The sequence below is a fragment of the Sorex araneus genome, chromosome 2 (assembly GCF_027595985.1).
Source record: "Sorex araneus isolate mSorAra2 chromosome 2, mSorAra2.pri, whole genome shotgun sequence".
Taxonomy (NCBI): Eukaryota; Metazoa; Chordata; class Mammalia; order Eulipotyphla; family Soricidae; genus Sorex; species Sorex araneus.
This window is the reverse complement of record NC_073303.1, coordinates 262834969-262851833: the sequence shown is the minus strand read 5'-3', so window position 1 is coordinate 262851833 and position 16865 is coordinate 262834969. Positions and strand designations below refer to the sequence as shown.

Here is a 16865-nt window from a genome sequence, read left to right as displayed (position 1 = left end):
CCACCGTGTCGGAGCCGGGGCCGGCCTGGGGCTGGGCGGGGGGCAGGATTGGTCTCGGTGCTCAGCTGAGGCCTGGAGGCTGCCAGGCAGTGTCCCCTCCAAGGGCACAGCACGCACTTCGCCCGAGAGAGGGACACGGCCACCAGAGGGTGGGCACTGGGCACATGCCCCACCCCTGGGCCACACTGGAGGGCCCGCAGCCCTGCTGGGGCGACTCTTGGCTGTCAAAAGAGGTTGGGGGGCGGAGCCATAGCACAGCGGGTAGGGCATTTATTTGCCTTGCACGCAACTGACCCGGGTTCAATTACCAGCACCCCATATGGTTCCCCGAGCACTGCCAGGAGTAATTCCTGAGTGCAGAGCCAGGAGTAACCCCTGTGCATCGCCAGGTGTGACCCAAAAAGCAAAAATAAGAAGGTTTGGGGGCTGCAGCCATAGTACAAGTCGCAGGGGTGGGGGTCGCTGCCAACCCAGGTTCCATCCCTGGCACCCCTTAAGCTCGCCTGAGCACAGAGCCAGGAGTCAGCCCTCAGCACCACCAGGCATGGCTCAAAACCAAAAAAGGTTCAGTGGGAGGAAGGAAGCGAAAAGAAGAGATGGGCCTGGTGGGGGTCCTGGCCAAAGTGGGGGAGCCGGCGGGTGGGCCCGAGGTGCGCCTGCATCACAGTTCATGTCGCCCCTGGCAGGGCCCCTCTGGCCGCCTGCCGTGCAGCGGGATGTGCCTGTCTGCCCGCAGAGGGCAGGGGACACAGCTGCCGTCCAGCTCTGTCCGCTGGGGCCTGGTTCCGCTGACGCCTGAGTCTCCCAGGGCACCCTGGACTGGGAGCCCGCACAAGGGCCGGCGGGCACGTTGGCACCAACGCCCTCTGGGGGCCCTCGGCCCGGCCCTGGGGGCGGGGGGAGCCCTGGGCTCAGGTGGTCAGTCTGAGCTCACCTGGCGCCAATGACGTCATGACAGCGGCAGCGTGAGTCCGGGAGAGGCCAGGCTGGGGCGGCCCATTACCCGCCCACAGAGAGCCCGCCAGCCCGTGCCCAGAGATAAGCTGCTTCCCACTCCCCGTCAGTAAGTGGGCTGTTTACCGAGGGCCAGCCCACGGCCACGTGCCCGGAGGTCACTGCCTGAGTGCTGGGGTTTCTCGTAAGCCCTGGGCCTCCGGGCCAGGCCCACCGCCAGCCTGACCCCAGCGTGCGGTAGGGCCTGCCCTTTCCCGCCTCAGTCTCCCCGTCACGGCGACGTCTGGGAAGGGCTGCACGCGGGCACTTCTCGCACGTGGCTCACCCCGACCCCTCTCCACGGCACCTGCCCCCTCGGTGGTGGCGGCCACCTCCAGGCACTCCTGAGTCTGGGACTCGGAGTGGAAGGAGGGGAAGAGTGGCCCCAGGCCTCCTGAGAATTGCTGTGTGACTTGGGGTGCTCGGTTGCTCCTGGCGGAGCTGGGGGGAGTCAGGATGCCGGGGATCAAACCTGCGTTGGCCACGTGCAGGGCATACGCCTGCCTGAGACTGGGAGCGAGCACTCACCCTGCCAGGTGTCTGCCCCACTGGGCCGCTGCCCACCCTGCGGTGATGTCCACGCCGGGGCTGTGTGAGGCACAGGACAGGCTCCGCTGGCACGTGCCCTGGGCCCAGAGGGTCGGGGCTGTTCCTGCCTCTGCTGGGGTGAGTCCCAGAAAAGGAGCCCCGAGGTGCCCAGGACAGCCCTGCGTGAGTGCCCGTGTCCATCTGGCACAGTGCAGGGAGGGACGGGGCGCCTGCGGCTCTGGCTGCTGGGGGCATTGCGGTCACGTGGCTGAGCTGTCCAGGCCACAGCAAGGCCCCTGTGCCACAGAAGGACCGAGAGGGGCCCGCTGAGCTGGGGGGGGGTGACAGCTGTGCCTGCTGGCAGGGCACAGGCCTGGGCTCACCGCGGCCCCTGCCGAGAGCCAGCTCAGAGCCACGCTCGGAGTGACCTTGGGGCTCGGGCCCTCCAAGAGGCTCTGGCTGTGGGTCAGCTCGCAGCAAATAAATAACTACGGTTACGTTTTTGGGGCCGGGTGACGGCACAGCAGGGAGGGCATTTGCCTTGCCCTCGGCCAGCCCACGTCTGGGCCCCGGGAGCACAGCCCGAGCACTGCTGGGTGTGGCTCAGAAGCAAAAATAAAATGCAGTTTCTGACTGCAGGTCAGGGAGGTCTGGGCTGCTTTCGGCCCACCCAGCAGTGCTCGTGCCGGGCACGCCTGGGCAGGCCGGGTCCACGTCAGAGGCCGGCGGGCAGGGCGCGGCGCGCTGGTTCTGCCCTCAGTGCTTGAGTCGGTGTGAGGGCCAGGCTGTTCCGGGGCAGAAGGACGTGATGGCCAGGGCTGGGGGCAGGGGGACCCCTGCCGGTGCGCCCCCTGGCTCTCCCGGTCCCCGCCCCCTCCTCCCAGAGCCGTGGGCGCCCCCCGTGGGTGCTCGCCAGGGCCTCCCAGGGAGCCGTGTGACGCGCCGTGGCCTTGTCCTGCCTCCATTCTGCTCAGGGTGGGCGGCGTCTGCTGCGGGCAAAGGGCAAGGGTGCCCCTGGCCTGCGCCCCGGCTGGCCTCGGCCTTATCTCTGGCTTTCCTGACCTCTGCCCCGCTCAGGACAGAGGCCGGCAGAGCTGGGGGGTGGAGCAGCCGCATCCCACCCTGCCTGTGCCCCACGTGGCCGTGGGCGGCTGGCACTGCTCAGCCGTGTGCGTGGCGGCTCAGCAGGCCAGAGGCGGCCGCGCGCTCGCCGGCACGTCCTCTGAGCCGCCGGGAAATAAGCTCACCTCAGGGTATTATGTCTGTAACCCCGTACTAAAGTACCAACATTGCAACATAGCACTCGGACACATTGAGCAATTTTTACTCTTTTTGTTTGTTTTGATTTGGGGCCACAGCTGGGACTGTGCAGAGGTTACTCTTGGCTCCGTGCTCAGGAATCCCTGGTGGTGGTCAGGGGACCCTACGGGATACCAGGGATTGAACCCGGGTCGGCTGCATGCAAAGCAAACGCCCTCCCCTCTGTGCTATCGCTCCAGCCCGGTTTTCCACGTTGTTTACATACGCCTTCAGGACCCGGTGTGGGGGTCAGGCCACAGGCCGCCCCCCCCCCCCCCGCCTGCAGCGGGGACAGCCTTCCTCGTCCGTTTGTCTGTGGGGGGGGGCGGGTCAGGATGGCAAGGCCTCGAGCTCAGGAGCTAGAGGGTCAGCCTGAGCCGTGTCCAGTAGACCCTGCAATGGCAGCTTGGGAGGCCTGGCTGGGCCCTAGACCTCGGGACGGGCGTGTGTCCAGGCCGCCGCCTCCCGAGGGACCGTCCCCGCGGACTCTGGCACCCCCGCCCGCTGTTTGGGAAACAGGGCCAGCCCGGTCCGTTCTGCAATCCCTCTGATTGCGAAACAGCCGCTGTTGGGGCTTGGCTGGGCCCCACTGCGCTGCCGACCCCGGCCCCGCGTCCACACTCCATCTCCAGCGCTGGCCGGTGGCCGCCCTCGCCCCTGCCGCCCTGGTGTGGCGGACTCCTACGCCATCTGCCTCGGGCGCCTGGGCCGCAGCCTCCCGCTTCTCCCTGTCGCCCAGGCTGGTGTCCGTGGGGTGGGCACCCCGGGGGGAGCGGCCGTGTGCGAGCCCGACGGGGCTCGGTGAGGCGGCCGAGTGTTGAGCGTCGTCTTCGCCCCCCTGCCCAGGACACACTTCGGCCCGGCCCCTCTGCTGGCTTGTTCTCTGCGGGCGGGGGGCTTGCCGGGCGGGTGCGGCTCTGGGCAGGGAGATAGGGAGACGGGGAAGGCAGGTAGGACACGGGAAGAGGGAGCCCCTAGCCCTGAGGGCCGGTGTCTGTGTGTGGGGGAGGTGAGGCCCAGGGCGGGGGGCGCCCGCAGCCTGTCCGGGTGATGCTTCAGGCAGCACTGCCCCTCCTGAGCGCCCCAGGGCGCCTCTGCATCCTGCTGAACCCCCAGGAGTGCCCGGAGGCAGAGGTCCCTGACCCCTGACCCTGGCAGGCACGTGTTTGTGACTCGAGCAATGGGCACAGACGGCAGTGGTTGCCGAGCCTGGAGTCCTGGGGACACTTGAGGCCCGTCCGTGTCTGTGCCCGCGGCGGGCCCGTGTCCGGGCTCTGGGAGCCCCGTGAGTCAGTGGCCCGAGGGCACACGCTGTCAGTCCGTCACATGCCTCTGACTCGACCTCAGACGTCTTCCTGCCCCGCGCGGAGGCCAGACGAGAGTGGACAGGCCAGGCCCCCTCTCCCACCCACTCTGCCCGCTGGGCTTCACGGTCCCCTGGGAGCAAGTCTGGGGCAGATCCTCAGCCTGTCTCAGACCCCAGGACTGTGCACAAGAAGCTTCCAGAGACCTCTGGGAGCTCCAGGCCCAGCTCCTTCCCCCACCTGTGGAGGGGACCCCGCCCCGCCCCGTGTGAGTTGGGCCAGAGCGGGCATCCAGCACCTGCTGCGTGCAGCCGGCGCTCGTGCTCCTCTCGTCATCAGCCGGGACGCGGTCGGGGTGAAGGTTCTGGAAAGTGGTTTTGGCTCACTTGAGCCAGGGTACGGGAGTATGCGGGAGGCAGCTGGATTCCCCCACCCCTCTCCCGCCAGAGTGGCCAGTGGCCGGGCGGGACCAGGCCCGGAGCCAGAAGCTCAGCCGCCCGCCATTGGCTGCAGGACCCTGGCCGGCCGCCGATTGGTCACCGCGGGCGCCTGAAAGGGCCCCGGGGCCCTGGGGCCGCCGCAGACAGGACACGGACTCTGGAGGGACAGAGGGACGGCGCCCCCTGCCAGCCATGGCCCGGCTGTTCTCTGCGACCTGCCTCCTTCCCCTGCTGCTCTCCGGCCTTGTCCGGGGGCAGGACTCCAAGGTGAGTGCCCCCCTCTGAGGGCTGACGGGCCACTCCCTGCCCCTGCGGGTGCCCCTGCGCCCTCGCCTCCTCCCCAGGGCTCCGGGCCGCCCCAGCGGGCAGTCGGGGACTGTAGGTGCCGTCTCCAGAGCCCTGTCCCCCACCCGAGAGTTGCTGCAGTGTGAGCACCGGTTCCCGGGCACCCCTGAGTGAGGGGGAGAGCACTGCAGGAGAGCACCCACCGCACCTCTCCTGGGGACCTGCCCAGCCGCCTTCCAGGGGAAGGCCTCGGAGAGGTCTGTGCCAGCCACCCCCACACAGACATGCTCGTACAGGCAGTGTACACGCCCGCACACACGTGCACACACACACACCTGTGTACAGACACGCACACAAGCTTCTGTGAACTCAGGCCTGTTCCCGGCTCTGGGGTCCTGTGTACCCGATTCTCCCCATGAACCCGCCATGGCTGGGGGGACTCAGCAACGCCTGCAGGTCCTTCTCTCTCTGTCCACTCTGGGAGGCCGGCCTGGAGGGTGGCTGGGGGGGCCTCCTCCCTGTCTCCGCACCTCCCTGAGTGGACGGTAGCCAGGGTCCAGGCCCCTGCAGGGGGCCCCGCCCGAGGCCCAGCTTGGCGAGGGGGTGCGAGGGAGAGGCGGGTCCTGAGAGCTGAGGCGATCTTTTCCGACGACGACGGCCAGCTCGGACTTGCTGGGAAGGACAGTGAGGCACGCCCTGGCCCCCGAGGGAAGGGCAGGTGTGGGTGACCAGCCAGGGGAACGCCTGACGCCTGTGCCAGGAGGCGCCCGCAGGAGGCCCCTGTCTGTGCCACATGCCTGGTCCGCAGGCAGGCCCCGGGCGGCTCCAGAGGGGCGGGAGCAACTGGCCTGGGGCCACGCAGCAGCAAGATGGACGGTCCAGCGAGTGGCATCTGTCCATCTGTCTGGGTGTCGGGCTGTTGGCTTGTTTGCATTTGGGGATGGACTGGCCTGAATGCCCCCCGGAGCAGGGCTGGGAGAGCCTGGGGTGAGGCTGGCCTGTGGCCGGAGGGCTCCCCGGTGGAGGCGGCTCTTAGCGCTCACTCAGCAAAGCTGCCGTCCTGTGTACACCTCGCTCAGCCTGGGCGCTGCGGCCAGGGAGGGGCAAGGGGTCAGGCTGGCTCGCCCTTAGGCGTGGAGGGCCCCTGCTGGCTGCAGACGCTGAGGCCGCCCCGCCCTGTCCCGGGGCACTGGCAGCTCGGCCGGGGTCTCCCTGGGCACTGCCCGGTGCTGGAGAGGCCCCTGTCTGTTGCGAGGGCGAGTGGCCGTGGGCTGCGGGGTCACCCGCCCCCCACACAGTGATCCGCCCGGCAGGGCTGGCCGTGGGTCGGGCCCCGCGTGACGCCAGCACCCTGCAGGTGGACTGCCATGACGGGGTGAGCGGCTCCATCTATGACTATGGGGCGCTGGCCATCGACGGGCAGGAGTACATCCCCTTCAAGAACTACGCCGGCAAGCACGTCCTCTTCGTCAACGTGGCCAGCTACTGAGGCCTGACGGGCCAGTACGTCGGTAAGGCCCCGCCGGCGCCGCCCGGCCTCCTGCTGACCCCGAGGGGGGGGCGCCTCCCGCTGGCGCTGGTGGGCCCAGACGGGCGGGGGCGGGGTGCCCAGACTGTGTCCCGCCATTCCTGGGAGTGGACGTCAGAGGCTCCCTGGCGCCAGAGCCGGCCCCGCGCGGGCAGGGCCCCCGGCCACCGCCCTCTCTCTGCGCAGAGCTGAATGCACTGCAGGAGGAGCTGGAGCCCTCGGGCCTGGTCATCCTGGGCTTCCCCTCCAACCAATTCGGAAAGCAGGAGCCGGGGGAGAACGCGGAGATCCTGGCCACCCTCAAGTGAGCCCCGCCCCAGCCGGCCCGGGTGGGGGGCACGGGAGGGGGGCGGGCCTCCGTGTGACGCAGGACCCCCTGCAGGCATGTCCGGCCGGGCGGCGGCTTTGTCCCCAAGTTCCAGCTCTTTGAGAAGGGGGACGTGAACGGGGACAAGGAGCAGAAGGTGTTCACCTTCCTCAAGGTGAGGGGCCGGCCGGGCTGGGGCGGGCGGGGGTGCCCGGTCAGGACGAGGCCCGCCTCTCACGCCGCCCCTGCCGCCCAGAACGCCTGCCCGCCCACCTCAGAGCTGCTGGGCCAGCCCGCCCGCCTCTTCTGGGAGCCCATGAAGGTCCACGACATCCGCTGGAACTTCGAGAAGTTCCTGGTGGGGCCCACGGGTGTGCCCGTCATGCGCTGGCACCACCGCACGCCGGTCAGCACCGTCAAGGCGGACATCATGGCCCACCTGAAGCGGCTAGAGGACGCCAGCAAGTAGCCCAGGCCGCCCAGGGCCACTCAGGAAGGACCCTTCTCCGGCCCGCTGTCCAGCCCCCGCACCCTTGGCCTCCCCTTCCCGAGGGGCCCCTGGAACCCCCTCCCCAGAGAGCAGCCAGGGTGACAGCGCGAGGGAAGGCCAGGTTCCCGGGACGCATCTCCATGACGGCGGGGCCCGAAGCCTCCGGGCGGGCCTCCCCCGAGCCCGTCTGCCGCCGGCCCTTGTGCATTCAGGCCGAGTCACAGACGGTCGATGCCGCCCCGAGCACCCGTCCTCCCCTGCTGCCCGTGGCCTCCTTCCCCCCCCCCCAGTAAAGGCCTCTGCAGGAGCCCGCGTCTGTGTGCTTCCGCGGCCGGGGAAGGGCTCATGCCAGTATGGGGTATTAGCTGGACATAAGACCCCAGGGTTGAGGGCGCCTGCTCCACGCACGGGACCCCCGCACCCGCCAGCCCCCGGCCCTGCGAGCAATCAGCAGGCCCAGCGCCGTCCTTCACTGCTGGGTTTATGTTCAAGGTCTGTGCAAACAGTTGCCGGGCAGACCCCCGCCCAGCCCCGGGGCTCTGCCCAGCCCACGGCAGGCGGGGCTGCTGTGACCACGTCCAGCGCCGGGGGCCAGGGGAAGGCAGGGCTGGGTGCCCCCATGGCTACAGCGCTCCAAGCAAAAGGCAGTGGGGCACGGACGGGCATTTACCCTGGCAGGGACTGACCCTGGGAATTGGGAGGGCCGGCGGCCGGGGCACCCTCCCCTCGGCCAGGCCTCTTGGGGCGCGCCACCCGGCAGCTCTGGCCACTCGCACACGCCGTCCTCGCTGCAGTGATGGGCGGACAGCAGCTCAGAGACCGTCTCGCTAAGGCCCTCCAGGTCATTCTGCGTGGACAGTCAATGAAGGCACGCTGAGAGGCCTTCCAGGGACCCAAGTGCCCCCCAGGCCCAGTGGTCAGCCCTTGCCCTTTGAGGAGGCAGCCACAGGAAGTCCCTCCCTGCCCACAGCCGCCCCTTCCCAGATGGCCAGCCCTGGTGCCCAGGCTGGGCTCCTGCACCCCTGGGCTTGGGGGGGCATCTGGCTGACCTCCGCCATCTCCCTCTCCTGGTGGCAGTGGGGCTCCGGAACCCTCACCTGGGTCTGCGGGCTGGGCAGCGGGGGAGGCCGGCGCCTGCGGGGTCTGGTGGTATGGCCTGGTGCAAACTGCCCGCCAAGGGTGCTCCTGCCAGAGAAGAGACCCGTGTCCCCCATGGGACAGAGAAGGGCCCAGGTGGGGAAGGAGGGGGGCTGGAGCGATAGCACATGTTGCCTTGCGCGCGGCCGACCCGGGTTTGAATCCCAGCGTCCCACATGATCCCTTGAGCACCGCCAGGGTGTGCAACCCTGTCCATCGCTGGGTGTGGCCCAAAAAGTTAAAAAAAAGCGAAGGAAGAGGCAGTGGCCCAGGCCGGCTGGGGAGCCCAGCGGCCCCTCACCGTGTGGCAGACACAGGCTCTGGGCTGCGCAGGAGGGTAGTGGATCTGGGCCCAGTCGTCGGGGCCGCGGGCGGGCAGGGCCGGGTGGGCGTAGGGGCAGGGGCAGGCCCCGCACAGGTGCTCCGGGAAGCTCTCGATGGGCACCTGCGGGCAGGACAGGGCGGGCACTCGAGCATGCCCCGGGACGGAGGTCCCTGGGGGCGGGGATGGAGACCCTGGCAGAGCAGACCCCCCCATACAGGGACGGAGACTCCCGGGGGCTGGGCAGACCCTGGGGGCGGGGACGGAGACGGGCAGAGCAGAACCCCGCATATGGGGACTGAGACTCCCTGGGGCGGGACAGACTCCAGGGGCGGGGCGAGACTCTCGGGGGCGGGGCAGACCTCACGGGCGGGGCCAGAGACTCCCAAGGGCGGGGCGAGACTCCCAGGGGCGGGGCAGATCCCAGGGGCGGGGCAGACCGCCAGGGGCGGGGACAGAGACTCCCAGGGGCGGGGACAGAGACTGGGGGCAGGACAGATCCCGGGGGCTGGGACTCTCCAGGGGCGCGGCCTTGGGAAGGAGGGAGGCCGCAGGTCCGCCTCGAGCCCCCAGCCCCCTGCCCGCCCCCCCTCCCCCGGGCACCTGGGCCCGCAGCTGGCGCAGCTGGCGCTTGAGAGCCTCCTTCTCCTCGTTCATGCGCTCGCGGTCGCTGCGCTCCCGCCGGAAGTCCTCCTCGAAGATCTTCACCTGCGGGCGGCCAGGTAAGGCCGGGACCGGCCCGCCGCCCCCCGCCCCCCTCGCCCCGCCCCCGCGGCCGCCCACCTGCTGCTTGAGCAGCTCGTTCTGCGTGACCAGGTCCTGCTTCCGGAGGTGGCTGCCCACCTCGGCGGGGGTCAGGCTGAGCGCGTCCTCCAGGGCCTGTGGGCAAGGGGCGTGAGGCGCGGGGACGGGCTCCTCCTCGGCCGGGGGTCGCCCCCGCGGCGCCGGGGGGCCCTAGGGCTGCGGGCGCCCACCTTGTTGAGCCGCTGGATCTCGCGCTCCTGGTGGTCACGCTGGAGGTTCAGCGGGCCCAGCTGGTCCTGCAGGGCCTGGACCTCGCGCCGCAGCTCCTGGGCCTCGGCCGCCCGCTGCTCCTTGTCGGTCTGCGGGGCGAGCGGGCACGGCTCAGGGCGTGGGCAGCGCCGGCCCTGCCGCTCTCACCCGCGCTCCGGGCAGGGCTCTGGGACCCTCGAGGGAAACCGAGGCAGGAGGCCCTCCAAGGGACTGGCCCGAGGGCTTTCGGGGAGGGTCCCGGCCAGGACCCGCTTGCCTCCTCCGTCTGGATCTTGGACTTGGCCAGCAGCAGCTTGCGGTCGAAGTCGCGCTGCTTCTGCTCACGCTCGGCCTCTAGCGCGGCCACCTGGGCCTGCGCGGCCGCCAGCTTCTGGCGCAGCTCGGTGATCTGGCGGGACAGGGCGGGCCGGCCGGTGGGCACCCGGGCAGGGCAGGGCCACGTGGAGCAAGTGACCGGGCGGCAGGCGGCCAGGCGTGGGAACAGCTGGGCGGGCCGGCACGCGGCCAGGCACGTGAGAGGGCAGCGCCGACTGGGCCGGGCGGGACCGGGCGTGGGCGGGGCGTCGCATCAGGGGGCGGGGCGGCACTGGGTAAGGGGCGGGGCGTCAGGGGCGGGGCGGGGCGGCACTGGGTAAGGGGCGGGGCGTCAGGGATGGGGCAGGACAGGACCAGGGGCGGGGCGTCGCGTCACGTGGGTAGGCGGGCCGGCCCTACCTTCTGCTCACACTGCTGCTTCATGGAGCGGAAGTGCTGGTCCCACTGCTTGTTCACGTCCAGCAGCTGCGGGCACAGGTGGGCACAGGCGGGCAAGTGACCATCGCGCTCTACCCCGGAAACCAGCGGCGTGCGGGCGGCCAGGCCGCAGGGGTCTCGGTCGGCCCTGTCCCCCCCGTCACCGGCCCCGCGCCCACCCCCTGCCCACCCACCTCTAGGCGCTGCTGCTCCAGCATCTTCACCTTCTTTTCGGCCGCACCCAGCTCAGCGAGCTTCGCCTGCGGGCACAGGGGTCTGTGGGCGCCGACCCCCCACCGGCCGGCCGCGCCCCCCACAGCCGCTGTGCGGTGACACTCCGGATGGCCACCTACCTGCTGCCCGCCCGCCGCCTGGCCGCCCGAGTCTGCGCCCAGCCGCCGCCTCAGCTCCGCGTTCTCCTCCCTGTGGGGCGGGGGTCAGTTCCCGCAGTCCACTCCAGGAGCAGGGACCCCCGCTCGGGCGGGCGAGGGCGCCTCCACTCCCGTGGTCTTTTTTTTTTTTTTCTTTTTTGGGTCACATCCGGCAATGCACAGGGGTCACTCCTGGCTCATGCACTCAGGAATTACCCCTGGCGGTGCTCAGGGGACCATATGGGATGCTGGGATTCGAACCCGGGTTGGCCGTGTGCAAGGCAAACGCCCTACCCGCTGTGCTATCGCTCCAGCCCCCCTCCCGTGGCCTCTTGTGGTGAAGTTTTGCTCATTGGCCGTTTGCAGTGAAACGGGAGCAAGTGGCCAAGTGTGTGCCATGGTCAGTCACTGTCGGGAGGTGCAGGCAGGTGGCCGCCCACAGGAGAGGACCACTCTATGGCAGAGTCCCCCACCCCAGGGAGAGGAGACTGCAGGGCAGAGTCCCCACCCCAAGTTCAGGAGCACTGTAGGGCAGAGTCCCAGCAGTTCAGCCTGCAAAAGACCACTGGCCAACACAGGCTGGAAAGCCACACCCGTGGCTCCTGGCCAGCCCACTCACCGCAGCTGCTCGGCCGCCCGGTCCCGCTGCTCCAGGCCCTGGTCCAGCTTGGCCTTCAGCACCTGGTTCTCCTGCCGTAACTGCTCACACAGGGTCTGTCGAGGCCCCCGCGGGCGGGTCAGGGGGACCCCGGGGCCCCGCAGTACCAGCCCAGCTCAGCCCAGCTCCTGATGCAGTGCTCGGTGAGGGAGGCTGGTGAGGGCCGCAAGCCCTGGCAGGTGCGGGGTGGGGCCAGAGGGCTGACACAGGGCTCGACTCCCGGCTGTTGTTTTTTTATTCTTTTTGGGTCACACACACCCGGCGATGCTCAGGGGTCACTCCTGGCTCTGCACTGAGGAATCACTCCTGGCGGTGCTTGGGGCACCATGTAGGATCGAATCCAGGTCATACGCGTGCAAGGCAAACACCCTCCCCGCTGTGCCATCGCTCCAGCCCCACTCCACTCCCGTCTGGGTGGTCACCGCGGGCGTGACTTGGACGGCCAAACCCTGGGGACGGGTCAGGGACTGGGGCAGAGCCGTGCTGCTGGGACCCAGGCCAGTGGACAGTCTTCTGCGTGTGCAGAAGGTTCTGGAAGGACGCCCACAGGGAGGGGAGCTGTGGGGGGGGACAACAGCAGCCTCCATCCAGGTGGCCTCAGGCAAAGGTCCAGTCCCTGAAGGGGCCCAGCCCGCCCTACCCCTGCACTTGCCAGGTCCTTTCTCCTCTTACAGCCCGAGCCAGCAGTCCGCACCCCAGGGGCCCCAGCAAGAGACCCTGTGCCCTCCCCAGCAGCAGGGACGCCCCCCCTTACCTGCAGGACAGACCCCCCCACCTGCAGGACAGACAGATCCCCCACCTGCAGAACAGACCCCCCACCTGCAGGACAGACCCCCCCACCTGCAGGACAGACCCCCCACCTGCATGACAGATATCCCCCCTCACCTGCAAGACAGACCCCCCCCACCTGCAGCTCGGACCCCCCCACCTGCAGGGCAGACCCCCCACCTGCAGGACAGACCCCCACCTGCAGGACAGACCCCCCCACCTGCAGGACAGATATCCCCCCTCACCTGCAGGGCAGACCCCCCCCACCTGCAGGACAGACCCCCCACCGGCAGCTTGGACCCCCCCCCACCTGCAGGGCAGACCCCCCACCTGCAGGACAAACCCCCCACCTGCAGGGCAGACCCCCCACCTGCAGGACAGACCCCCCACCTGCAGGACAGATATCCCCCCTCACCTGCAGGACAGACCCCCCACCTGCAGGACAGACCCCCCACCTGCAGCTCGGACCCCCTGCCTGCAGGGCAGACCCTCACCTGCAGCGCGGAGGTCCTTGTCTCGTTGCTGTGCACCTTGGCGGCCAGCCGGTTGAACTCGAGCGCCATGCGGCCCAGGTGCGTGAAGAGCTGGCCGTGGTCGGGCTCCCGGGCGCACACACTCAGGGCACTCTCCAGACGCTGCAAGTGCAGCTGGAGGTTCTCGCTGGCCGGGCCTCCGGGCTCCTGGGGGGACACGGCTCTCCCGGGGGTGCTCTGCTCCTCGGGGCCCACCAGCTCAAACTCGGAGGAGGAGCCCTGGGGGCAGGCGGGGTCTCAGAGGCGCCCCAGAGGTGCAGGGGAGCCGGTGGGGCCCGGAGAGAGGCCAGCCAGCACCCCGGACGCAGGGGCAGCCTGGGCCAGCCCCATCCCGGGTCCTTCCCCCCAGGTCACCAGAGTCACCCCTTCACCGGCAACTTACGCTGGACGGGGGTCTGGGGGCCAGCTCGGGCATCTCTCTGGGCTGCGTGGGGTCGGGGGGACAGGTGGGGACCCCGGCGTCCTTTCCTGCAGACAGCAGCATGGCAAGGCACAGCCCGGGCCGCCCGGGGTGGGGGCGGGGCTCGGTGACGCCAGGCCAAGCTGTCACCCCCGGACCTCAGGGACGGTGGCCCCCGAGAGGCAGCGTCCCCGCGGCCTCTGCCCACTGTGCACGTGGCCAGAGGGGCTGGCCCAGGCCCAGGGACGTGACACACCGCAGGGCCCTATCTGGGCTTGGGCTGGGACCCTACCGTGGCTGCCTGGGGCAGGGCATGGACGCCAGCGGGCTCTGGGCCTGGCTGGGCCGGGCTCGGGCGTGAGGGCACGGGGGCTCCATACCTGCCACTTCAGCCACCGACGACAGTGGGGGGCTGTCCCCCACCAGGGCCTCTGCCTTCTGCCGCAGCCGCGAGGCCTCCATCTGCGACTCGCCCAGCAGCTGCCCTGGGGGCACAGGCTGCTTGGTGCACTGCACCCCAGGGTGGCTCTGCCCGCCTCCGACACGCGGGGTAGGGGGAGGCGGGGAGGGCGGTGAGGGCCCCGTGCTGCGGGCAGCGGGCCTTACCGAGCGTCTTCACGCCCTGCAGCTGCCCCTTCAGGCGGGCGTTCTCCTCCACCAGGCGCTCGAGGGCAGCCGAGGCCTCTGCGCTGCCCCCAGGGTCGTAGATGTGGTGAGGCCCTCTCCCCTCCATGGGCTTGGCCTGCAGGGACACAGCCCCACACTGCCCCAGGGGCCCGGGGGGAGGTCTGAGGTGACCCCCAACCTGGAAACGGACATGCGGGGGGGGGGAGGCCACCAGCAACCCCCAGGGCGGTGGGGCATGGGGGGGCACCCAGCGGCAAGGGCCGCTTGGGGAGGAAGTGACAGCGGGACACGGACCTCCCCGACCCCTGTGTCCCTGCCCCACCCATAGACTTCCCCCAGGGTGGGTGCAGGGGTGCGGGGAGGACGCAAATGAGGGCTCGTATGGAGCCCGAACACGCCCCCCCACTGCCCCTGGGCCCTGATGACACCCCCAAGATCCCAGCCACTCCCCCCACGACAGGCCCCAACCCTGATCACGCCCTCACTCCACACCCCAGACCCCAATCATGCCTCCCTCTCCCCAGGATTATGGCCCCCAGCCCATCACACCCCAGTTCATCACACCCCTACTCCACACCCCCAGACCCTGATCTCAGCCCCCACTCCCCAGGGACCTGATCACACCCCCAGGGCCCCCTAACCCCCATCACACCCCCAGGACCCCCTAACCCCTGATCACACCCTCCAGGGTCCCCTAGCCCCTGATCACCCCCCAGCGCCCCCTAACCCCCATCACACCCCCCAGGGTCCCCTAACCCCTGATCACCCCCCCAACGCCCCCTAACCCCTGATCACACCGTCCATGGTCCCCCAACCCCTAATCACACCCCCCTGGGTTCCCTAAGCCCCAATCACACCCCCAGGACCCCCTAACCCCCATCACACCCCCCAGTGCCCCCTAACCCCTGATCACACCCTCCAGGGTCCCCTAACCCCTGATCACACCCCCAGCGCCCCCTAACCCCCATCACACCCCCCAGGGCCCCCTAACCCTCAATCACATTCCCCAGGATCCCCTAACCCCCATCACACCCTCCAGCACCCCCTAACCCCAATCACACCCCCCAGGACCCCCTAACCCCCATCACACCCTCCAGCGCCCCCTAACCCCAATCACACCCCCCAGGACCCCCTAACCCCCATCACACCCTCCAGGACCCCCTAACCCCCATCACACCCCCCAGGGCCCCCTAACCCTCAATCACATTCCCCAGGACCCCCTAACCCCCATCACACCCCCCAGGACCCCTAACCCCCATCACACCCTCCAGGACCCCCTAACCCCCATCACACCCCCCAGGGTCTCCTAACCCCCGATCATACCACCCAGGACCCCCTAACCCCCGATCACGGCCCCCAGGACCCCCTAACCCCCATCACACCCCCCAGGGCCCCCTAACCCCGATCACACCCTCCAGTGTCCCCTAACCCCCGATCACACCCCCCAGGACCGCCTGACCCCTAATCACACCCCCCGAAGGTCCCCTAACCCCCGATCACGGCCCCACTCCCCCCCCAGATCCCATCACAACCTCCAGGGTTCCCGAAGCCCCCCAGACCCTGATCAGGCCCCACCCCGCCACACCCCGGCTGCGCCAGTCCCCGGGGACCCCCACTCGCGAGGCTCTCACCTCCGAGGGCTGCGGTCCAGGCTCCGGCTCGGCACCGCCCGGCCCGCTCCGCTCCAGGATCACGGCCCGGCCCGGCCTCGGCGGGTCCCGGAAGTGGCGGGGCTGCCCCGCGGGGAAAGTCCCGCGAGTGACGGGCCGCTCGGCCAATGGCGCCGCGGCGGGGGCGGGGCGAGCGCGGCCAACAGGGCCGGGCCGGGCCGGGCCACACCCGGACCCGGACCCCGACGCTGCTCCTTTCCCTCCCGCCCGGGTTTGGTTTTCACGCTCAGCCCCCGGGCGCCCCGAACGGGGGGGACACTGACCCGGCGGGTCCTCGCTCGCCTCCGCCGAGCCCCCCGGACGCCGGACCCCGCGTGCGCGCGCGAAGGACACACGGGGCGCGAGGTGGACACGTCGGACACCCTACCAGGCCGTCGCGGGCCTGCGGGCTGACCCCGGGCCGGGCTCCTCCCGGCCGCGCCCCAGCCCCGCCCCGGCCCTCCGCGTCCCTGCCCAGTGGCCCTGGCCTCGCGGTGCCCCGACCCCCGGGCGCCCCGTGTGCACCGGCCTGCAGCCCGCGCCCCGCGCCCTGCTCGGGGGTGGGGGCCAGGCAGCCCCCAGAGGGCCTGTCCACGCCCACAGAGGCCGCCGGTTTCCTAACCCCGGGAAACCCGGCCGCGCCGGAACTTCGACACAGCCCGGCCTCCTCCCCACATCCTGCGCCAGGGACTTCCCAGGGCAGTGCCCCTGGGAATCTGGACTGGTCACAGCCTGGCCGCGCCAGCGGCCACCCAGGTCAGCGGCCGACCCCGCGCTCCCTCCCGTGACCAGCAAGGCCATAGATGCCACTGAGTCTTCTCAGAATCAGCAGATGCCCACCACGTCCACAGACACACACACACACAGGATCAGCACACACGTCCAGACACACACAGACATATCACACACACAGGATCAGCACACATGTCCACAGACACACACACAGACATATCACACAGGATCAGCACACACCCACCATGTCCACAGACACAGATGTAGCAGACACACAGGATCAGCGCACATGTTCAAGGACACACAGACATAGCTGACAGTCACACACACACACACACACACACAGGATCAGTATACACCCACCATGTCCACAGACACAGATGTATCAGACACTCAGACACACACACACAGAATCAGCACATATGTCCAAGGACACACACACGTAGCTAACAGTCACACACACACACACACACACAGGATCAGCATACACCCACCACATCCACAGACACAGATGTAGCAGACACTCAGACACAAACACACACACAGGATCAGCACACACCCACCACGTCGATAGCAGAGACACACACACACACACACAGAGGATCAGCACACACCACGTCCACAGACACACAGACATAGCAGACACACACACACAGGATCAGTGCACACCTGTCATGTCCACAGACACACGCACAGGCACAGCAGACACTCAGACACACACTCAGAATCAGCACGCACCCACCATGTC

The 16865-nt window shown here is 69.6% G+C and overlaps 2 protein-coding genes across 4 annotated transcripts; one reads left to right on the top strand and one right to left on the bottom strand.

Annotated features, from left to right (window-relative positions):
* Nucleotides 1-4274: 4274 nt before the first annotated feature.
* On the top strand, nt 4275-7481 carry GPX3 (glutathione peroxidase 3). The gene is made up of 5 exons (XM_004611588.2): nt 4275-4831; nt 6207-6360; nt 6564-6681; nt 6760-6859; nt 6941-7481. The coding sequence occupies exons 1-5, from the start codon at nt 4757-4759 to the stop codon at nt 7151-7153; spliced, it is 660 nt and encodes a 219-aa protein (XP_004611645.2). The 5' UTR covers nt 4275-4756; the 3' UTR covers nt 7154-7481.
* Nucleotides 7482-7636: 155 nt separating this feature from the next.
* TNIP1 (TNFAIP3 interacting protein 1) lies at nt 7637-15522 on the bottom strand. Of its 3 annotated transcripts, XM_055125494.1 has the most exons (16): nt 15368-15522; nt 13716-13851; nt 13490-13594; nt 13092-13177; nt 12671-12928; nt 11370-11464; nt 10733-10802; nt 10574-10639; nt 10362-10427; nt 9904-10035; nt 9608-9736; nt 9417-9512; nt 9237-9341; nt 8613-8756; nt 8272-8359; nt 7637-8021 (listed from the first exon to the last, which is right to left on the bottom strand). In XM_055125494.1, exons 2-16 carry the CDS (start codon nt 13840-13842, stop codon nt 8017-8019), a joined length of 1572 nt encoding a protein of 523 aa, XP_054981469.1. In that variant the 5' UTR covers nt 13843-13851; nt 15368-15522; the 3' UTR covers nt 7637-8016. The 3 variants fall into 3 exon arrangements, with proteins under 3 accessions (XP_054981469.1, XP_054981467.1, XP_054981468.1); XM_055125492.1 differs by having other exon boundaries at nt 10574-10802; XM_055125493.1 differs by having other exon boundaries at nt 10574-10802; nt 13716-13872; nt 15368-15485.
* Nucleotides 15523-16865: the final 1343 nt, after the last annotated feature.

Bases quoted from the DNA above. Each gene is read 5' to 3' on its own strand.
- TNIP1 (XM_055125492.1), bottom strand. From the start codon at position 13,842: ATGGAGGGGAGAGGGCCTCACCACATCTACGACCCTGGGGGCAGCGCA. The intron at 9,513-9,607 runs GTGGGCGCCCGC...CCTTGCCCACAG, and splicing joins AGATCCAGCGGCTCAACAAG to GCCCTGGAGGACGCGCTCAG. The intron at 9,342-9,416 runs GTGGGCGGCCGC...GGCCGCCCGCAG, and splicing joins ACGAGCTGCTCAAGCAGCAG to GTGAAGATCTTCGAGGAGGA.